General features: G+C 40.8%; 2 protein-coding genes across 2 annotated transcripts in view; one reads left to right on the top strand and one right to left on the bottom strand.

The window, feature by feature from the left end:
* The window catches only part of NAA35 (N-alpha-acetyltransferase 35, NatC auxiliary subunit), a 28,656-nt gene extending 21,850 nt beyond the window's left edge, over window positions 1–6,806 (top strand). The window contains exons 17-22 of the mRNA XM_086479145.1: window positions 845–981; window positions 2,350–2,417; window positions 2,664–2,804; window positions 4,562–4,684; window positions 5,785–5,865; window positions 6,496–6,806. Of these exons, the coding sequence (XP_086335271.1) occupies window positions 845–981; window positions 2,350–2,417; window positions 2,664–2,804; window positions 4,562–4,684; window positions 5,785–5,865; window positions 6,496–6,555 (610 nt within the window). The 3' untranslated portion in view covers window positions 6,556–6,806. The remainder of the gene's footprint in view (window positions 1–844; window positions 982–2,349; window positions 2,418–2,663; window positions 2,805–4,561; window positions 4,685–5,784; window positions 5,866–6,495) is intronic.
* A 4,089-nt stretch (window positions 6,807–10,895) lies between these two features.
* The window catches only part of GOLM1 (golgi membrane protein 1), a 29,819-nt gene continuing 17,390 nt past the window's right edge, over window positions 10,896–23,324 (bottom strand). The window contains 5 exon segments of the mRNA XM_086479427.1: window positions 10,896–10,960; window positions 11,297–11,410; window positions 13,412–13,699; window positions 14,958–15,087; window positions 21,685–21,823. Of these exon segments, the coding sequence (XP_086335553.1) occupies window positions 10,896–10,960; window positions 11,297–11,410; window positions 13,412–13,699; window positions 14,958–15,087; window positions 21,685–21,823 (736 nt within the window).

A 23,324-nucleotide genomic window follows, 5' to 3' on the forward strand; every position in this document is an offset into this window, starting at 1 on the left:
AAAATCACTCTTAATTGGAACTGTCATGTCAGCTGCTTTATCTCCTCGGTGTAAATGAAGAACAGAAACAAGAGGAAGTTTCTGAGGGGAAATGTGCAAGTGAAACTAATAATTATTTTTCAGTAATTTCTCTTCTGAATTATGACTTCTTATGAAGTATTATTTCTTCTTCATGTGCTCCAGATCTGTAATTTCTACTCTTTTTTTTTTTCCTCCCCATTCCTTTTGATTTGGAGTCAGGCAGGAGATTTATTGGACTCGGTTCCACTTACTAAGAAATGGCTCTTAGAGAATTCTTAAAAGATTTCTCTTAAACGGATCTTATGTTCCTGTGGGCCTGGCCCTTTTATTTAATAATTCTTGGCTTTTTAGTGCTTGAAGCAAGTCAGTAATAACCTTGTTTCTCAAAAGAGTAATTCCTAATAAAAGTAGAAAAGGTACTCACATAGTATCTTTTTTTTTTAAATGCTTCATTTGCTGGGGGAAGGAAAAATTCTAGAAAAATAAGATCTTACGTGGGTTTTTAAATAATAAGCTCAGACTTTACTTATTAAATATGTAAGAAACATGCACACCTTGAGCTGTCTATAGTTGAATCTGTACAGTCTTGTTTTAAAAAAAAAAAAAACAAAAAACAAAAAACCCAGAAACAAAAACCACAGAACAGAACATGGACTAATCTGTTGATTTCAGCCATGCAAAGCAAATACTGTTTAATGCCCTTGAAGTTGTCCTTTGCCGCTAGTTCTTTGAGTAAATGACTTGGCATTCAGTGAGGATGTGTGCATTATGAATACAGTTTGCACTGCAGTACGTAACAGCTACATACTGTTTTTTACTGTAGGTATCTATCGGAGTTCCTCTATGCCTGGTTGATGTCAACACTGAGTCGCGCTGACAGCTCTCAAATGGCGGAGGAGAGAATAATGGAGGAGCAACAGAAAGGCCGTAGTAGTAAGAAAACAAAGAAAAAGAAAAAAGGTATCTAGGTGTAGAGTGTGGCTCAGATTTTTTCCCCTTCATGCAGCCATGTAGAATTAAAACTCAAAATTTATAGAGTCAACACTGATGTAGGTAGGAGAAATGGTCTGAAGTTCATGAAGGCTGAATGCAAAACTTCGTAACTAAAACAGTTGCTGTGTAAGAATTTCACATTTATTTATTTATTTATTTACTTTTAAATAAGTCTTTCACAAAAATTTGAACTCATTTGTATTCACAGCTTCACCAATTGTGTTATGGGTTGGATCCTGTGAGATGTAATTAACAGGTCCAGAGCAATTACCTTTGAAAAGTATTACCTTTCTACAGTCTATAGTTCCTGCAGAATTCTGTTTTTTCTGACTGTAGATAGGTTCAAAGACTAAACTTTCAGTGTATTTCTGTAATTTCTTTTTGCCTTTAGAAGGTGTTCAAGCATGTTTCTTATTTTTACAGTGGTGAGTTGCCCCGTTTCAGTTCAGTGGTAGTACTGTTGTGCAAAAGCCCCTTTAGAAACTCGTGCTTTCTCTGGTGTATATGTATGAGAGAAAATGAGAATTTCCCTTCCTGCATGGAAGGGAATGCCTGCTACCAAAAAGGCATCCAAAACCAGTGTCTTAAGTGGCATTTGATACAGATTTGCCATGTTTAAGTGGCTGCTAAGATTGTGGTGTGTTGGAGTTATCATAGCATTGACATTGCGAATAAAGACCATGCAGAAGCTTGCTTGCGTCCTTGCTATTCCTTCTTTTTTGTGTGATTATCCTTGTCTGCTTTTCAAGGGGAACAATTGGGTATGAACAGCTCAAGGTTATATCAACTAAATTCTCTTGGCCTTAGAAATTCAGAAAATTACTACTGTATTTTATACTTTCTAAAAAGGTGCCAAGCTTGGGGCAATTTGGCATTAGTTAAACACTGGAAGCTAAAGGGAAGCTTAAAGGGGTGTTATCGGCATAAAAATCTTTCTTATTAGGATAAAAATGCTTTAACTTTTTAGTCTTAAAAGTTTAAAAGAAAATCTGTGAAGTAAGCAAACAGATCTCTCAACTACAAGCTTTAAATTCTAGACTATTGTTTAGCATTACATAGTGACATGGTAATACTATTGGCTGTCTGGAGCCGTTTGTTTCATTGACGGCAGTGTGGTGTTCATGTGACTGTTAAATATCTTGAGATGTTTTGTGTAATTGGGAGCCAGGTGAGCAGAAACGCATGTCCATGCTTTTTATGCCTCCAGATTTCTTTCATTGTTTTAAAATATAATTGAGAATTATGCCACTTTCTGAGAATTTGAAGAAATTGTTTTGATCTGAAATTAAAATGTACTTATGTTGAATTAAAAAAAAAAATTTGTGAAATTTGCAGTTCGCCCTCTCAGCAGAGAGATCACCATGAGTCAAGCATACCAAAATATGTGTGCTGGGATGTACAAGGTAATTTATTTGTGCTTACTGAACAATGGCTTCCATTTTTTTGTAAAGGGAATCAAGCGTATGTTGCATGCCTTCTTTGTTTTTAGTGGGACTGGAAATTAATTTCAGGTGTATAATATGATATGGTAAATTCTCTACTATTTTGCTGTCCTTCCAGTTATAGCTGAATCATAACTTTCATCTTGCTCACAGCAAAATATGACATAAAGCTAACACTTTTCACTGTGTTTATTCTTTCCTTTTTAGACAATGATTGCATTTGACATGGATGGCAAAGTAAGAAAACCTAAGTTTGAACTGGATAGTGAACAAGTTCGGTATGAGCACAGGTTTGCTCCATTCAACAGTGTTATCACACCACCACCAGTGCACTACTTGCAGTTTAAAGTGAGTACACTCAAAACATGGTGCCACTTATCCTTTTAGAAAAGTTATTCGCTCACCCGCTTCGGACGTTGTTGTCATTGTAAGAAGAGCCTTTAATATCTCACAGTTCATATTGAAGCATCAGTCAAAATGGCAAGGAGTTCTAGGTTTAGTTGTATGCAAGGAAAATATATTGCTTTGAATTCTTACTAAAATTAGACTCTTAGATGTTTAAAAATTGGTCTGATGTTGCTGTTTGAGACGCTTGTGTTGGTTTGCATGAAAATAAAATCTCTTGAGAGTCTATTGACAGACTTTTTGGCTGTGGATTATATAGCAGCCATGTTTTTATTACTGCACCAAGCAAACAGGAAAATGAAACAAAAGTAATTTTGAGTGTTAAGTCACAGAAGTGTTGGTTGAAAGGGACCAGTGGAGGCTTGTCTTATTCAGTCTCCTCCTTGAAGTAGCATTATAGATCACATCAGCTGTGTCTTTGTCTAGCCAAGTCTGAAAAAATCAAAGGATGGAGATTTTCCAACCTCTTTGGTTAACCTGGTCCAGTTACTTTTTCTGGTCCATTTAGTCTTTGGGTAACCTGATTGAGGGCTACACTATTCACCTTTTTTTCCTGATGTCCAGTCTGAATTATCCAAGCCACAGTTTGTGACCTCTACCCCCCTGTTATATTGTCTGCCATTAACAAGGAGCATTTGTCTTCTGACAACTTTGTATCTGCCTTTCAAGTAGTAGCAGGCTGCTATTAGGACTACCTGTTAGCATCTTGTCTATCTGAATAAGCCAGGTTCATTGACCTCTCCTTGTGGGTCATGTGCTGTAGGCCCCCAGCCACCTCTGCATCTCAGCATCTTGAGCTGAGTGGATCCAACACTGGATGCAGTATTTCAGATGTTAGAGCACAAATATTGAATATAGGATGATAACCTTCCTTGATCTGCTGGCCATACTCCTGCTTGTGCAGTCCCATATGAGGCTTGTCTGATTTGTAGTAAGAACACCTTGTTGGCCTGTGTTCAACTTGGTGTTCACAGTAACCCCACGACTCTTCCAGCTGGTTATTAGCCTCTACAGATTTGTGGGGTTGTTCTGCCTCAGGCGCAGGAATTTGGACATTCCTTGTTGAACTTAGATTTCTAGTGGCCAGACTTTAAATTTTAAAGGTCTGTCTGAACTGAAACTGTAATATTTTGTGTGCCAGTCACTGCCCCTAATTTAGTGTTATGAACAGTTGTAGTGGAAATTAAAATTATCATGGCTTCCTCATTGTCACTGACGTTTTTTTTATCCCTAATTAAAAAAAAAAAAAAAACCACAAAAATTGCAACTGTCAAAACTATGTAAGATGAAGTTTTGAACAGTTTCAGTATCTCACTTGCTGTAGACTTGGTTTGAGTAAACTATATCATATACTTTTTTTTTCTCCTATTTTTTTCCTGTAATCTCACACCCTGCTGCATGGCACTATGAAATGTGCAAATGAAATACAAGTTGTTCAGGAGAGGGATTGTTTTATAAAGAATATGAGATGTTCATTGCATTCTGTGGCACTATAAAATAATTGTCAAGTACCATATTGCTGCTTGGTATTTGCCACTTTAAATAAATGTTTTCAACTTCAGTATTTATTCTTAAAATATTATTTAGTCGACATAACTTTTTTCTTGAATATAGTAATTTGTTTTCATTTAAGGTGATAAAAATACACTTTGTTGGCAACTGATTTTAATATGTATTTATATATTTCTGTAACACACTAGGAGATGTCTGATTTAAATAAGTACAGCCCACCTCCTCAGTCATCAGATCTCCACATGGCTGCTAGCAAACACTTCCAGCAAGCTAAAATGATTCTTGAGAATATTCCTAATCCGGACTATGAGGTAAAACTGAATACTGGGAAAAGGAGTATTTGCTTATAATAGATTGTGTTTGTTTCCAGCTGGATCTACTTCAGATCCAAGTGTCCTTTGTGCTGAGCAAAGCTCTGAGTGCTTTGATTGAGGAGTGGCCAGAGGAGGGCAGTGGCATCTTACACAGTGGACTGTTTCAGTCCATTAGATAAAATTATCAGGGTTGTGCTCACTGGTCCAAAACCTCTCCCTGCTGAGTGTCTTAGATGCCAGGTAGCAACGTAGTTCCTTCTTGCACATTTCCTTCCAGTCCTGTTCTAAAAGCTTATCAGTTTTAACAAGACGGTGCGGTGTGACTGCCTCACTTAATGTTGAATCTGGTAGTTCAGACGCACTCCTGAGAGGTGAGGAAAAGAGGTTTGCATGTCATTAGGCTGAAAAGAGGGTTGAATCTGGCACTTGTTTCCTGGGAGCAGTTTTCTCAGCACTGGGCTGTAAACACGGGCAGGAATTTGTCCCTCTTTGTTCATAGCCTAAAAACTAAGTGTCTGTGATGGTATTTTGGAGCAGGGAGGATGCTTATTCTGTTGCATCTGAGCAGGTTAAGAACAGTTATGGGATTAGGTTCTCCTGAGAATGTAGGGATCCCTGCCTGTTCTTTGGATATTGGTGGTACTTGCACACAAACTATCGGATTGAGGCTAAACTGGGGTAGCTAGAGGTAGTTTGAGTATGCCCGGAGCAATTCCATGCAGAAAGCCACCAGTTAATACTTGGATTTCCCCTTCTCACCATGTCACAGTGTTGAGGGTAGATGCATGGATTCTGTCTAAACCTTTGTTTGGATGAGTGCCTCAGAGATTGCCATTGTTTAACAATTTTTGAACATAAGCATGTAGAGCAGTGGTTTCTGTGGTCTGTTGCATAGAAAACAGACAGTTAAAATAAACGCCCCCTTCATTAAATGTCATTGGTTCAGTTTACGCTTCAAAGCAAATCCAAAATGCCCTGATCTCTATTAAACTGATACTGGAAAAGGACTGCTGTATGTAAATGTTTGAGTATTATCTTTGAAATAATTTTGAGGTCATATACTTTCACTTGAAAACTTCTTGCTGTTTTGTGTTTAGGTCAATCGAATTCTAAAAGTTGCTAAACCAAATATTGTGGTCATGAAGCTGCTGGCAGGAGGCCACAAAAAAGACTCCAAGGTAAGAAAATGCCAGTTGAATTCAATGTAAAACAGTATTGCTCACAGTGCTACCACAGATCTCTTATAGCTGAATGAGCAGATTCAGGCCATAGTTACTCTAACTCTTAAAAGAACTGGGGAAGTAATTTAATCCATTTTTCCCATGGAAATAGTCTATTGTAGTTATTTAGATGTGGAAAACTCATTTCTAAGTGTTTTGGAAAAAGAATTTGGAAGTGCATGTGGGATGACATGTACAAACATGGCTACTCTTCAAGAGCCAGAAGAAGTAATCAGTAGCAGCTTGTGTGAACACCCACGGGAGAGTGGTGGCTATGGGGATTAGCGGGTGCCACATGGGTGAGAGGGAGGAGGCGGCCTTCAGACTTCCTGCCGCAGGCTAGGCACAGGAGGATGAAGAGGCACACCAGCACTCTACAGCTTTGTGCCCATCATTACTGGAGAATGACTGGCATATCCAGAACTGTGTTGGAATATTTTTCAGATGTTAATTTAAAAAGCTAGAATTATTTTAATTTTTTTCAGTCTTTTGCTGTTTAAAAGTTTTTCTTCTGTCTGCAGGGTATCCCTCATTCTGAGTATTAAATTCAGTAGTACTCCTGTGTAATGTTTTAAACCTTCTTTCTAGGTTCCTCCAGAATTTGACTTCTCACCCCATAAATACTTCCCAGTTGTGAAGCTTGTTTGAAAGACGAGATTGTTAGGATACCTGAAGCATAATCCGCGTATCAGATACCAGCTGTAGGATGAAATACCTAGTGCTGTACCCAGACTGAGAGGGATCTCCAGGATAAAAGTACTGTTATGTGGAATATCTAGTCTGCTGCCTTTATGTGATCTGAATGACGACTGCTGTTTTAAAGTGGTTTGTGTGAAGTCTTACAGGTGAAGCTGATTTTAACTAACTGTATTGCTGAAGAATGTTGTACCTTAATTGATTACAGACTTAATCATAAATCATTTTTATGAATGAGCTCTGACAGAAAATGGTGGTTTAGGGATTTAATAACATTTGGGACTGAATAAAAATAATGCAGTACAGCCTCATGTCTGCTAGGCATATCTGAGCTACTGAACTTCTGCTTTGAACAAATCCTCTTAGAGAGATTGTGAGTTTCCGTATTTTTTCCTAAATAGTATCAAATTTGCTCACTTTGCAAGCAGAAAGACTGGACTTTCTTGCCAAGTCCTGCAAGCTAAAGCAATCTTTATAGAAATTTAAGAGCAGATGAAAATTAGTCATTTAGCTCCTACTGCACTGAATTCAGTGATTTTTGCTTTACTGAAGTCAATTGTCTAGGAGGTGTTTTGTCTCAAATGTAGAAATCCTTGAAGACAGTGAGAAATGGAGTAAGTTATTTCTGGTTGCAGTTTGTTTGTCTTTATTCTCCATGGTACTGGAGAATATGTGTAGCTAATACTGTAGTAGTCACTAGCAAACAGGAACACAAGAGACTAGGATTGTACTTCAGCTACTCTGCAACTTCATTTCAATCCCGTTGTTACTTTGCCATTGCAAAGGAGGGATTGCTAATTTGTTCCATTGCTCAGTCAGCTCTTGCATGACCTTCATTCTCTTGTTTTAACTGCACTGCTGCTGCTGGGTCCTACTGCCTTCTGTAATGGTTGATATAGGCAGAAATCCCAAACAGGAGGAGCCCCAAACCTACCCTTTTCTTCCTGGAACAGTTCTTCCTTCCTCCTGTGTTTCCAGATGTGAAATAACAGAGGTAAGCTGTTGTATTGAGCAACCTTCTGCTACAAGGGCGGGGGGTGTTGAAAAAGCTGACTTGCTCTTTGGTAAACCATACTGCCAAGTCTTACCTGGGCCATAAAGGCTTGACTGTTTGGACAGGACAGTTCTTTATTTTGGTGCAAAATGGCTTCCTCCATAGTGATAAGCTTGTAACTCCTTGACCGTGCAAGACGTTTGTTTGTGTCTCTCCTAGCACCTAGTTGTACTGTGGAGTAACACCACTTCAACTCCACCACCTAGGCAGTGGCACTGCTGAGCTGGAGCTGGAAAACAATGAAGTGGAATACCCACTTGTCTGGCAGCCATCTGCAGCTTGAAGTAAGCAGGAATACTGCCCTAAAGACGTGCTTTTCCTGATTTCTCTGCTAAGGAGGTTGCCTAACGTTTGCTTATCACAGTGATTAATATATTTGAATGCTTCTGTGTCATTGCCAAAGGATAATCCTGGAAAATGCGGCTGTAAAGTCTTTGGCAAACTCGTTCTAGTGCAGGGCACTGAGAATTCATCTGGCTTTCATTGCTGTCTTGTGAACAGTCACAAAAATCTTCCTGTCTTGAAAATCTTGAACAACACAACAGTAGCTCAAGGACAGCCTTCAGTGTTTTTCCAAAGGAAGCAGCAAGTAAAGAAAGAAATCAAGTTCCACATCATTTATAGAACTAAGAAAACAGGAATTATCATCTTTCCCATTTTCATTAACATTAGAAGTGGATGAACTGTACCGAATAAGGTGAATACACAGTAGAGAAGATAATTTTTATTTTAAAATGCTTATCTAAAATGGATTAGGCTTAGTTTTTAAAAAACCATCAAGGACAAGTGTTAATTTAACCCCAAAATGATGACTTGGCTTCACACAACTAAAAATTTTAGTGATAGACCACACTACGTAAACACAGTTCCAAATGAATCTCTTTTCAACTAAAAGTCTTTCAATTTTAAAATTGTCTATAATAGAGATACAGGCCCCTTGTCTCCTAGAAATCCACCACCCTAGTTACATTCCTGTAGCACTTGAAACCATTTAGAATAGGATTGTTACATATGCTTTTGAACATGGCTCTTATGCAGGTTTTCAGATCCCCTACTGTCAGAGGTGTAACGAGTGCTTTGGACAAACGTGGTCTTGTTTTTGGAAAGAACAACATCTACCTGGCTAGTGAGAAGCCCAGTCAGGTTCAGGTACTGTACATAAATACATCCAAAACAAGTAATTTTAAAAGAATTCTCTGGCAATATGTTAATTACCTCCAGGAAATTCTGTTCGTTCCTTTGGGCTTTTACCAGTATCAAGCCATATGCTCTTTAAACAATCTCCATTAAATTCCTGATTAACATCATCTCAGTTATAGAATTGTTTATAGATTAAGTCCTCAGAAAATGCCCTTTTTAATCAGAATATGGGTAAACATTTTGTTGTTAAAATATGCCATTATTTGAAAAAAAATCCCCCAACTTAATAGCCCAAGTTTCCCAATACTTGTCAGTTAGAAAAGATGCTCCTACCTCCTTTTCTTTCCTGCTTACAAACATTTGTTTTCCCTGTTATATTGACTGTAGTAGCCCAGACCAGTTAAGTCTGACTTTAAATGGTGGGAAAAAACCCAGAGTAACAAAGAACTTAGTAATGGAAGTTAGTGCTTTTCTTAGAAGAATTCAAGTTACAGATGACAAGTCTATCAAGCGAACTGTTTACCTATTTAGGCTTAGTAGGCACCACTTGAGTTATGCCTTCCACCCCATGACAACTAATACTCTTCATACACAAAAGAATCAACCCTCCACTTGCATATTTAGACATCTTAATGTACAGAAGTTTTAAACTAGTACACTGAGGAATGACATACCACAAAAGTAGTTACAAAATTAAGTGCATTAAGAGAAACCCCAAGGCAAATTTGTATTTTCTTAAATGGAATTGCTGGTTGGGAAGCTAGTCATGTCTGTCTGCTCCCATGCTGTCTTGATAGGGGCTGGTTCATACTCACAAAGATTGCTCCAAACACAGGTATCGGTCTTGAGAACAGACACAAATACAACCCTCAAACCAGCTGGCTACACACAATACAGGTTGGCCTACAGTTAAGGGTGCTTTAGCGGTAGCAGAGGGTATTTCTAGGTTATCACAAGCTAACTAGTTTCTAGTTTACATTCAACAAGTTACAGAAAAGACAAAGATTACAGAATGTTAACAATATGATACCTTGTGCATAACACAGGACTTCACAGTAACTACAGCTTCACCTGTGGGAGACAAAGAGATGTCTGGTAAACGCACAGTCTGGTCTACCTTATTCAGCAGTCTGGCAGAGAAGATGAGTCACTTTGAACAGCTGAGATGATCACTGCTCTACGAGGCAAGCATTTAGCTTTCTGCATTTTAGCCGAAGATAGGGGCTGGGGGGAGTCAAGGGTAGTCGTAGCACAGCGTTTCAGATGGCTTCTGTCATGAAAAGTTCAGGAGTTTGATTTTTTTTTTTTACGCTCTGAACTTGTGCCATTAGCGGTAACCGAACCGTACTGTAGTACTGATCTTGTGAACAGGAATCCAACAAAGCTTTCAGGAAAATCTTCCTGGTAAATCTCTTAATGAGAAGACAGTATGGTCAGAATCCTTTTTTTTTTTAACCTAAAGCTAAGAACATAATCAGGACAGCGTTTCAGCCTGGTTACAGATAGCATAAGCTAGCAATTTCATTTAGGAGGTCCAGAAAAATACATGATACTGTGTAATATCCGAGGACGAGAGTTGTACTTTCTGTCTATGGTGCAGTAGAAGGGTGGCCAGAATAGGCACAAGGGTAGCCTGCAGCATGGGCCATTCTTCATCAAGCTAAGTTAGCTCCTCTTAAGCTCCTCTGAAAACTAGGCTGGGGATTTCTCTACTGCATGCTCAGGGGAGAGATCCATTCTTGGCAGAGGACTCTTTCTCATCTACCACCAGTCCGCACGTGCTGTTCCTGTAGTACGGCTGTACAAGTTAGCTGACTTCAAAGTTACTACGCTTATTGCTAGCTGGTTTCCATTTTATAATGTGCAGGAAAAGAGTCATTGCAGAGCTCAAGCTGCTTTAAAACAAGCCTGTAGAGATTTAAGATTATTTTTTTCCACCACTGAAACAGTGCTAAAACTTCACAAGAAAATACTACTTCGTTTGGGCCCTTACTGAAGCCTTGAGAAGATAATCAAAGCATATTCAGATGAGTTTGCTCTCATCATTGCTGCATTTATATGAAGAGGGGGACTAAGTTGCATCATGAACCTCCTTTGTTCACAACTTCCGTCATTCTTCACCGTGCTCAGATAAGTGGGTCTTCGTATCTTCACGGTTTTGAACTAATTAGGGAAAAAAAAAAGGTATAGAAATCTTTTTCAAAGGCAGAAGTGATAGTTCTTCACCTGGAAAACAATCTACAACACAGCAGGAGGAATTTTGAAAGGACTGTTCAGTACTGTGTAGCAAAGCTACAGACTCTGTCCCTCCCCACCACACGTTAAACAGTAGCTTCAGTGATGCTATACCGAAAACAGGTCACACTGTCAACATGAGGGAAAGCTCAAAGAACAAGCAGGAACTAGCTAGTTATATCTGCTACCGGGTACCATTCAAAATACCATCTTAATATTTTTGGCATGTGGTACTTAAGGTAAAACTTCTTTTTTCTTTTTTACCATTTTCAATCCCGGCAAGTGCTGCTTGCTTGTCTGTTTCTGATCCAGCTTCATTCTCATCTAAATTGTAATCGACATCCTTATCCTGGGTCAGTGCTTCATGTTCCTGTTTGTCTGGAAAACCATTAATTAGTTTTACGCCTTACCATAAGGTCATCTGCACAAAGAACAGTTACTGTAACAGTCTTCCACAGAATTTACTTTGCTGCTGAATGAATTGCTGTTTAGAGTAGGTTTTAATATTGTTTTTCCTTTTGAACTGTTAAATTTCAGAGCAGCTTTGGCTGTAAATCTTGTCTGAAGAACTAGATAAAAGAGAATCTGTTGGAATTTGGAAAGTGTAATAAAATTCAGCCAGCACTCAGATGGACAGAAAGGAAAAGCATTAAACAAATTTCAGGATACATTGAAGGATGGCCTAAGGATGAGTAAAACCCAAAGCCAATGCTGAAAACTTGACTGTGGCGCTGCTTTTAAATGTATTACCACCACCACTAAAATGTGTCTCAGCTTCCCCTTTCCTGTTTTAATTTGTCCACCAAGCAGAAAGCTGTGAATGTAGCATAAAGAATATTTTAGGATATGCTAACTTGACACAAAAGTGCTTTTCTGTAAGAGATTTTCTTCACCCAGTCATTAATTTGTCTCAACTTTGATTGACTATCTTAAGATTTCTTTATATAGAGAGCTCAAAAATGCCGAACTACTACCCTTATTCTTTAGTTAACCAGCCACAAAAAAAACTTAACAGCACAGAGGTGTAAGCAAATCGCAGTCACTTAAGCCTCTAATTAGTAACTGGCTTGGAAACAGACTTGAAAATTTTTAGCCTTATGTTGTCTGTGTTCAGACCACCACATCAAGTAGATTTTTTACAGTTAGGGACCTAAAGGTCTCAAACTTTTAAAAGGAGCTGAGAGGGATGCTCAGAGAATGTAGAAGGAATGATTTTCTACCTTGGGTTCCTTTGGCTACAAGAAATCTATGCAGTAAGGTATGGTATTTTTGTTGAACAAGCAAGCCTGAAGAACAGCCTGCTAGTCTTTAGCTTACAGAAACTCTGACCTTTCACAGGCTACACAGCAAAGTTTTTTTCTTGCAGTAATTGTTGGATTATTTTTTTCCTAATCTTTCTGCTACTTATTTCCCTTAAAATGGAAGCAGTTTAGGTGACTTGTATTCACATCTCTTTGGGCGACAGCCTGCTCTGGCCAGCATCTGTTTGGAGCGGTTGGAAAAACACTAGTTCAGCAACGCAGATGAGATTATTTGTCCCTGCCAGGTTATCAACAGTGTTAACATCATTACTTGTGATTCTACGAATGCATTTATGAGAAAAGCACGAACAGCACTTTTTGTGGGATTAAATTCCTGCTCTGACTGCCATAAGGCTCTCCCTCTTGATTACTCTCAGCTACTGGGTTCCCCGCTGAGACAAAGTTCCTCCAGACAGACAGAGGGATGTCTAGGTTCTGCTCAGGTTTAGGCACAACATCAATACGCTGCTGCTGGGCGCTGCGGAGACACGTGGTTCAGGGTCACATGTGGTAGATGCCAGAAACTGGCACCTTTGCAACATCTGATCTGCAGTTTTGCAGACTCACAATAATGAACTTTAGATACGTGAAGTTTTAGGTTGAGCTTTATTCATGGTAGCTTACTTTGAAATAGGGATAGCTACCGCTTCCACACTGTCGCTGTGAAAAGACTATCTACAAAACATCAATACGTACTATCTCTACTCATCAGTGCTTTGGTCAATGGTTAATGTCTCATCCTTTTCCAATGCATTATGTTCTTATAAAGCCTCAACACCAAAAAGTTTTGGGGCTCATTTCCCTAAATGCCTTGTACAGCCAATGGAGAGAGAGACAGGAAGGCTGCTATGGTGATGTGGCATGACCCAGCCTGGTAGCTCCATGTTGCACAAATGGAAGACTCCATCTTTACCCCTGGACTGTAGAAGACTGCTGGGGACTGACGAGCCTTTTACGTCTCACACTAACCTTTACGAAACCTTACACTAAGCCCAGCCAGCTGGCACCGCTGCTGCAGAAATCGTGCCCAACCGTCCACTTCTTTACTGTTCTTAACAATATGTCACATGCTACCAACCAGCCTTTCCAGGGGGTGAGTCATCCTGCTTGGCGTCGTAATTTAGGAGGTGCTCCCTCTCAATTTCCTCAGTAGGAGCCTGCTCTGCTGCCAGCTGTAACGCATCTTGCGCAGTTACATGTTTTTCATCTTCAGACAGATTCGGCTCCTTCTCTGACTCAGGCAGCATCTCCTTATGACCTGCAGCAGCTTTGAGTGAATCCTGTGGGTTTTTCAGTTGACTAGAAAGCTTCTCCTCTTCTGCCTTAGGCTCCTGTTTTCTGATGTCAGCTAAGCTGTTTATTCTTTCTGTAAACAACAAAGATGATTCTGAGTAAAAAAAAAACTAATGCCTTTCAGTGCTGGCATAAATTAAAAACCTTTAATAAATATTGCTTTATCTTTCTCGTTCAATTCTTCTTTTTTCTCTGAAAGAGTATCTTTCAATGACATCAGTTCCGAAGATAAAAAAGACAACCCATGTTTTTCCTACTGGGAACAGCTAAAGGATGAGACATTGTTTACCGTCTACAGAATCATGCTTCTGCCTACTTAGAATTTTGGTATGTGCAGTTAATAAATTGGGCAGGTGAAACAGAGCAGTTTAAATGAAATTTGCAGTGTGCTGTGTAAGCATCAGGTTTCTGTGTGTTGCATTTCATTACCAACAGCAGAACTTAGGCCGTGTTTAACAGTAGCTCAGGACAAAGCAGTCACATGGACAGATTTGCAAGTAAATCGAGGCTGTTCTTACTTTTAAATAGGAAGAGGAAGTACAGGAGGGCTATTACTTTTAGCAGACATTACTGTATCTTTTTCCTGTGTATCTGTATTGACTAAACTAAACTAAACTAAAATTTGCCTGAATTAAGTATATATAGATATTGTCTTCAGTTCCTAGCTCTCTAAAATGAGTTGCATGCTCCCAAGACTGTAATTTGAGATAGCATGTAAGAATAATTAAATAGCAAATTGAATTTCTATCATCACACAGTACTATGCAAGCTAACGCACAAGGATACATCCATTCAAATTAATAGTTTCTGAGAGTTTAGTGCCAAGAGCAACCCTTGAGTTAACTAATCTGATCTCCTGCGTATCATTTCTCTTGCTTGCACTTTGCTCAGTGACAACACATGGGAAGCATGGATGTGTGTTTGTTTAAAGCCTAACTTGCAGCTATTCCACAGGGAGGGTTGCCAGCTAGATGCATCAAACTTATTAAGAAATAAAATTTTAAATGTGCTTGAAAATGATTGCTTCCAAAAGCATGGTATTTTCTCCATATTAAATGAGGAATGTATTATTACTTCAGAATTGTAAATATTTGTATTTTCCTTTACATGCAACATGTCAATTACAGCAAAACTGAACTAGCAGAAATGCTGGTAATAAAAATGCTTGAATAGATATTATACCTCTCCACAGCTGGAAAATTGATTGAAGTTCAGTTTCCTGGTGTCACTTTTTCCATCTTAATCTTATGTACAAACATGTTTTGTAAATGTTCAATTAAATTACAACCATTCATAACCAGTTGCTAGCAAAACAGTGATTTCCATCTCACCTTTAGCCTGCAGCAGGTCTATCTTTTTCACTGTAGGTCCTGCTTTAGGTCCATCTTCATTGCGTTTCTGCTGTTCCAAGTCAGCCTGCTTGAACTTGGTTTGCTTCATGGCTGGCAGTTGAGTACTGACCTATAAAGTGAATGTACACAGATCAGATAAATATTGGTCTACATAACTACTCCCAGACTGGGAAAGGGAAGTGGAAGTTAGATTAAGAATTCAGTAGGGGAAAAAAATATCCTAACACACTTGGAAATATTTGAAGTGAAATTTTTATTGGTGATGGACGTACCATACAATCTTGAATATGCAGTAATGTTTCTATATAACAGCACAGCACATGGGGAGAATTTAACACACCTTCTTTAATCTAATTGCGGCTAATGCTGAGGTTACTGTTCTTAGTTAGTGTTTCACAAGGAACGCTACCTGTTATTCTCTGAGGGTCCCAGAACTGTAACACCACACATTTCTCCACTGTTGCCCTGCTGCCGTGTCAGGATCAGCAGAGCAAAAAACCAGATGGCATTAACTACTGTTAGTAATCTACAGGGACAGGTAAACTGAGTTTGGGTATGATAAGACTTCAATTAAGCACGTCTGTGCAGAACTGGTCTAATACTGTTGAATACAGGAGAAAAAACTTAACCCTAGACAACAGTATCTGTTTAACATGACGGAGATTACTTAAGCGTGTATTAAATACTGGTACTACACTGCTCTTGGCATCTAACCTGCTTAAAGATTAATGGCTAAGATGTATTTCACCTGGAAGATCTTCCAATTTAGCAGTTAAAACTGTATGCGCAATTTTCACAACTTTTTGTAGTTGGCCAAAAGCTATTGCAATTTGGTTCACACAAGCACAGAACATGAAATGTTTCTGGAGCCCATGCTGCGCTATACCAGCCTCAGTGCAAAAAAGCCAGACTCTTATGAAACCATTTGTTCTATGGGGATTTTTTGTTGTGTTTTAGTTTGTTTTGTTTAAAGAAATCAGAAGATGCAGAGAAAGAACAAGCATACAGACATTTAGACACACACATTTTTATACCTGGTACTATACAAATCAATTGGAAACCTTACAGTATAGAAAGTCATACGGTCACAGAAAGTTTTCTGTTACAATTGCTGGTAAGACTGTACATACCCATTGTTCTAAGCAGGTCAATAAAACACTAGGTTGTGAAGTGTTCACGTAGTCATTTGGAAAAATGCCTGCAGAAAGCAGTGGTTAAATAACCAAGAAGCCAAAGTTGTAGAGGATTTGTAGGACATGATTACTTGGCTGTTTTGAAAATGTTTAGGCTCAGTCAAAACAAGCAGAACTAAAGACCTTGTTGGGTCAACACCATGAAGTCCAATATAAACAACAAATAATCTAGCATTAACTTTTAGGAAAGCTTGAGAAGCGAGTACTACCACAGAGAATTTATTTATTGCAGTTAACTCCATCTTCAGTCACTAAAACAAAAATACTGTATTTAAAAATGCTTCTGTTTTATAAATAATTCAGCCTCTTGAGGTTACTCTCCACAGTAGAAATCATCAGAAACTGAACATAAGACCATTTTTCACTTTATGCTGGGCATGAATTCTTCTGTAAAAATACTAAGCTGCACATAATACCAAGAAATTACCTCTTATTTAAACATGCAAAAGCCTTAAACTTCTATTATCTTGAATTTCTAGCTCAGTAATTTTTAATGACTGTGTCAAATAAATTAAAATGGTGTATGCTGAAAATGTTTTATGTTGAAGTGGTTGCGTAAAAAGATAATTGGAACATGCTGTATTCTTCAACTGAGAAGTATACATCATTCCTTAAAATACAGAGCTGTAAGAAAAGCTGTATAGTTTTTAACCAACCATCACTCCATTTTCTTTCTCTGCCTTATTTTAACTCTGACCCTTCTAATACATAAGTATGTACATCTTACAAACAGGAATTATTCCAGATAAAAACACTGGCTAAAAATGTACTCAGATTTCCTGAGGGTCACTCTACACTAATCATAGAATCACAGACTGGTTTGGGTTGGAAAGGACCTTAAAAGATCATCTAGTCCAACCCCCCTGCTATGGGCAGGGACACCTCCCACCACACCAGGTTGCTCCAAGCCCCATCCAGCCTGACCTTGAACACTGCCAGGGAGGGGGCAGGTACAGCTTCTTCGGGCGACCCGTGCCAGTGTCTCACCATCCTCATTGTAAAAAAGTTTCTTCCTTATGTCCAATCTAAATCTGCCCTATTTTCAGTTTAAAACCGTTGCCCCTTGTTCTGTCACTAGAGGCCTCAGTAAAAAGTCTCTCTTATAGGCCCCCTTCAGATACTGGAAGGTGGCTGTAAGGTCTCCCCAGAGCCTTCTCCAGCCTGAACAACCCCAGCTCTCTCAGCCTGTCCTCACAGGGGAGCTGCTCCAGCTCCCTCATAATCTTCATGGCCCTCCTCTGGACCTGCTCAAGCAGCTCCATGTCTGTCTTGTGCTGGGGGCCCCAGAGCTGGATGCAGCACTGCAGGTGGGGTCTCACCAGAGCAGAGCAGAGGGGCAGAATCACCTCCCTCGACCTGCTGCCCACACTGCTTTTGGTGCGGCCCAGGGTGCGGTTGGCTTTCTGGGCTGCGAGCGCACACTGCTGGGTCACGTCCAGCTTTTCATCCACCAGCACCCCCGAGTCCTTCTCAGCAGGGCTTCTCTCAAGCCACTCATTGCCCAGCCTGCATTTGGGGTTGGGATTTCCCCGACCCAGGTGCAGGACCTTGCACTTGGCCTTGTTGAACTTCATGAGGTTTGCACAGGCCCACCTCTCCAGCTTGTCCAGGTCCCTCTGGATGGCCTCCCTTCCCTCCAGCGTGTCGACTGCACCACACAGCTTGGTGTCGTTGGCAAACTTGCTGAGGGTGCACTCAATCCCACTGGCCATGTAATCAATAAAGATGTTAAACAGCACCAGTCCCAGTACCGACCCCTGAGGAACACCACTTGTCACAGGTCTCCACTTGGACATCGAGCCGTTCACCACAACTCTTTGAGTGCCACTGTCCAGCCAACTCCTGATCCACCAAGCAGTCCATCCATCAAATCCATGTCTCTCCAGTTTAGAGACAAGGATGTCATTCAAGACAGTACTGAATGCTTTGCACAAGTCCAGGTAGATGACGTTGGCTGCTTTTCCCTTATCCACCATCGCTGTAACCCTGTCATAGAAGGCCACCAAATTTGTCAAGCACGATTTGCACCTGGTGAAACCATGTTGGCTGTCACCAGTCACCTCCTTATTTTCCACATGCCCTAGCAGAGTTTGCAAGAAGATCCGCTCCGTGATCCTACCAGGCACAGAGGTGAGATTGACTGCAATTTCCCAGGCCTTCCTTTTTTCCTTTTTAAATATGGGGGTTATGATTCCTCTCTTCCACTTGGCAGGAACTTCACCAGACTGCCACAACTTCCCAAATACGATGGACAGTGGCTTACCCACTTCATCCACCAGTTCCCTCAGGACTCAGTGATGCATCTCATGAAGTCCCATGGACTTGTCCACCTTCAGGTTCCTTAGATGGTCTCAAACCTGGTCCTCTCCCACAGTGGGCGGTTCTTCATTCTGCCAGCCCCTGCCTTTGCCTTCTGCGACCTGGGTGGTGTGGCTGGAGCACTTGCCATTTAAAACTGAGGCAAAGAAGTTGTTGAGCACCTCAGCCTTCTCCATATCCCAGTTAACCAGGTCTCCTGTTGCATTCCAGAGAGGGCCCACATTATCCCTAGTCTTCCTTTCGTCACTGACATACCTATAGAAGCTTTTCTTACTGCCCTGACAGATTTAATTCTATCAGGGCCTTGGCTTTCCTAACTAGATGCCTGGCTGCTCAAACACTTTCTCTGTATTCCTCCCAGGCTACCTGTCCTTGCTTCCACCCACTGTAGACTTCTGGTTTTTGTATGAGTTTGACCAGGAGCAGCTTGTTAATTCACATGGGCCTCCTGGCATTTTTGCCTGACTCCCTCTTTGTTGGGATGCATCGCTCCTGAGCTTGGAGGAGGTGATCCATTGAACAGCTTTCTTGGGCCCCTCTTCCCTCCAGGGCTGTATCCCATGGTACTCTGCCAAGGAGGTCCCTGAAGAGACCAAAGTCAGCTCTCTTGAAGCCCAGGCTAACGAGCTTGCTGCGCACCCTCCTCACTGCCCTTAGGATCTTGAACTCTACCATCTCATGGCCACCGCAGCCAAGGCTGCCCTCGAGCTTCACATTCCCCACCAGCCCTCCTTGTTGGAGAGAACAAGGTCCAGCACAGCTCCTCTCCTTGTTGGCTGCTCTACCACTTGCAGAAGGAAGTTATCATCAAAGCATTCCAGGAACCTCCTGGATTGCTTGTGCCCTGCTGTGTTGTCCCTCCAATAGATATCGGGGTGGCTGAAGTCCCCCATGAGGACGAGGGCTTGTGAATGTGAGGCTGCTCCTGTCTGTCTATAGAAAGCCTCATCCACTCAGTCTTCCTGGTCAGGTGGCCTGTAGCAGACCCCCACTATAATGCCACTGGTCTCTGCCCTCCCTCTAACCCTGACTCATAAGCTCCCAGTTGGCTCCTCATCCATCCCCAGGCAGTGCTCCATGCACTCCAGCTGGTCACTGACATAGAGGGTTGACATGACCCCCTCCTTGCCTCCCCTGCCTGTCCTTCCTCAAGAGCCTACACCCTTCCATTCCAACACTCCAGTCATAGAAGCCATCCCACCAGGTCTCCATGAAGTCAACAAGATCATAGCCCTGCAGGTGTGCCCATGTCTCTTAATCCCTCTTGTTTCCACATCCCCCCCCCCCCCCCCCCCCCCCCAGCATTTGCATAGGCATTTAAATTGGGCTCCCAATTAAGCTGACTTACTGCCTGGAATTCCTTTGTGTTGCCTTTCAGGTGCTCTCCTGCTGACCTGAGATGCCTTTTCAGGTTCTGGCCATCTATTGCTTGCACTGGCATCAGACTGGTAGGAGTGGGATGGACTGAGGTTCCCCTTGTGGTAACTCAGCTTTTGTACAAGCAAAAAGTTGCAATCCTTGGGCAAATAAACAACTGAGAAAGTTACAGCTTGATGTAAGAAACACTGTCACAGATACTAGGGAACACAAGCAGACAGAATTTATTTAGATATATTATTAGCTACATTAGTACTTATCTCATCTGGGACTATCCCGTCTATAGATTAAAAGCACTACAGGTAACATGTCCTTCCTAATCTACTGCCTGCTTTGATTAAAGATTGCCTCCAGCTATGGGATTTGTTGCAGGAGATTGAATCTGTCCTGCAGAGGGGCTTCAGCCAAATTCCTCAGATGCCTTCTAGGATTATTGCCCTACCAAACTGGAAATGGTAAACAAAACCACCCCAAATTGCAAACCAAACCAACCAACCAAAAAAAACATCTGGTGCAAGTAGTTGTAATAAAAATCTGCTGCAAAACCACACTAGAAATTAAGTTGACCACCTCTCTAGTACAGTCTTCCCCACACCAACTTTCCCCATAGTTAGTATTTTATATCTTGACATCAAACAAATGTATCATCTCCAAATAATGGGCTTTTTATTTACTTATTACTATGTATTTACTATTACTATTATTACTTTTTACTTACTTATTTGACATTTGATAAAAATTACTGACAAACCTTTCACTGTTTGTTTTTTTTTTTAAAGGGATAACTGGCTATCATTTCCTGAAGCATTTCTAATGCTTCACTCATCTTGCAGCTCTCAAGCAATGCAAGTTCCCAGGATAAAAGGTCACAAACTTTAGCAGTTCTCTCTCCCACCGTTTTACATAAAGGACTGGACACAGACTGGAACCATTACCTGAACACTTAGGGGTCTCTGGGCAGGTTTCAGGCATTTTCTCCCACCTATTTCCAGCTATTTACAAGATCTCATTGCTTAACCCTTTCCAATGCTGAAGTCATCAAATTGTTTCTTCTAGTAGCCCTTCCCTAGCCAAAGAGAAAACCCCCACTGCCTCTGCAATGCAAGCTGGCCACCCAGGTATGGGGGAAAGGCCCCATTGCAATCACATGTAAAAAATGTAACTTCTGTAACTGGTGCTTGTAGTCCTGAACACAGGACTACTTCAGTACACAGAAATAAATTAGTTGCCTTCTCACCCAGGAGCTTCATGGTGTGTTTCCAGGGCTATTTGTATAGAGCTTAAACCAAGCAAGTCCTACCCCTGACCAAATCCTGCTTCACTGAAGAAGCATTAATAATTCACATGCCAGGACAACAGGATGATCCGAAATTTCCTTTTCTCAGGATTTCCTCCTGCCCTCTCTGTACCCCAGGAAGAAAGACTCCGCTGGCACGCAGCCACCCTACGCGGCAAGCTTGCCGTATCCTAGCAAGCCTTCTCATGGCACGTACAGCAATGCCTTTTGTGGTTCTCTGACTCAGAATATCCAAAAGCAAACAGCAAAAACATTTGATCTGCCCCTCACTCCCACAGTAAAAGGCTGATATTAGGTTTTCTACAAAAATTCATAGCCAATGGACCTCAAAGACCCTCGGACTACAATATCAATCACTCCATTTCCACAGATCAGAAACTTTCCACAAATGTGAAGAAAAGCAGTGAAAAACTTGAATGAGATGGGCTAATGTTACTTGGAGATAGCAGAAAGGTGGAAAAAGCCTTAAGAATTTAAAAAAAAAAAAAAAAAGATTTATAAGAAATGACCCAAACCATACCTGGCTATTTTTTTTTGAATCTTCTGAGAAATCATTGTTTTCTTTGATTTGTGGTACATCACTACCCTTTTTTGCAAGCTCATCTATTCTTTCTTCACATTGTTCTTTTAATTCTTTCATCTGGTTGATGCACTGGGACCTGGAGAAAACATGAACAAGTGACCAGTTGTTAACTTCTAAAACGCTCTTTTCTAAAATGATTGATTCCTTTGTTATTATTATTATTTTCTTAGTTCTATTATCTGTGCTTACATTTAAGAACTCATTAGGAAAAAATAGGGTGTTAACCTAAGTCCTAAGGACAAACTTGTGGTGCAGGCAGTCCAAGGTTTACTGGAAGAAATTAATCTAAACTGCTTTTGTTAGACCAGCTCAACAAGCTACATGAATTTTCTTGTCTTCCGCTAACCAGTTAATTTCCATTAAGTCAAAATCAATTTTGATCCTCGAAGCCTTTCTAGTACAATAACAGAAATGCATATTTGGGTTTTAGCTAGGAAGAGGAAACAGCAAGGTACTAGTTAAAACAAAAAAAACCACGTGTAAGCTACTGCTAGCAAACTGAACACCATTTCTCAGTATTTCACCAAAGTGCAGTGCTGCAAGACGTAACAAAACATGTTACAGAAACTGAGTTCATCACTAGCTATTATAAGTTCCAAAAGGTCTGTCTTTTATATACTTTTACTAGTTACACAGTGCCATTAGTGCCTTAACCTTCACGACACCGAGGGTCTCCTGTTTGCAGTTTTGTAGCCTGCCTTTCCCTCACAGCTCTGTAACATCCAGCTAAACCCTAGGCTGTAGCAGCAGTGTTTTTCCTGAAGCTGCCAGGGCAGCGTCTTCCCCTTTTGTGGCTGTGCTGAGGATCCTGCGCAAACCCCAGAAGCGTTGTCAAGCTGGGTTTCTCAGGGAAAGTGACTGCCACCAGAGCAAGACCACCCTTTCTCCCCAGCTCTCTTCATAACCTGTTTTGTACCTTGCAGGTTGTATTAGAGGAGGAACGAGACCTAGTGAATAACAAAGCCAACAGGCATTACCCTGGAACACATGTGAGGAGGCTTAGAAACCAGTCATCATGCGATCCCAAGTATATTTTGATCCCACGGCAAACAGAACAAGCAATAGTGGGTTTGAGTGGATCCCAATGAGAAGCACATCATGCTAGAGGAAAATGTGGTGAAAAATCATAGTCGTTGTCAGCACCCACTGCCCTGGAGAGCATGTCCAAGGAAGAGGCTTGGCTGGGGACCACACTGTCTCTCTTCCCTGCTGGCCCCAGCAGCAAACGAATTTCTTGAGGTGTTTTTAACCCTTTTTTCCTTTCTCTCTCTCTCTTTTGTTTTTTTTTTCCACTCTGAGGTAACCGAGTTCAATGTATATACCATCAGCTACAGACCCTGCAAACACATCTTTCTGCACTGAAACCGCTCTCAGCATCCTTTGCACAACAACACGGTCAACATACTGCAAGTTTTACTTTCCCCTCACTAAGACAGAAGGCAGATGAATTTCTTCTGAGCCAGTGTTAATACACCCAGTGCAACAGCAGCTGGTTTAGATGAGCATTTCCAGTTTCCCAAACTGCAAATAAGCTACTACCTAATCCAGAGGCATTCTCAGGGCACATGCCCTCTGTA

Source organism: Leptosomus discolor, chromosome Z (assembly GCF_034619465.1).
Source record: "Leptosomus discolor isolate bLepDis1 chromosome Z, bLepDis1.hap2, whole genome shotgun sequence".
NCBI classification, from domain to species: Eukaryota; Metazoa; Chordata; class Aves; order Leptosomiformes; family Leptosomidae; genus Leptosomus; species Leptosomus discolor.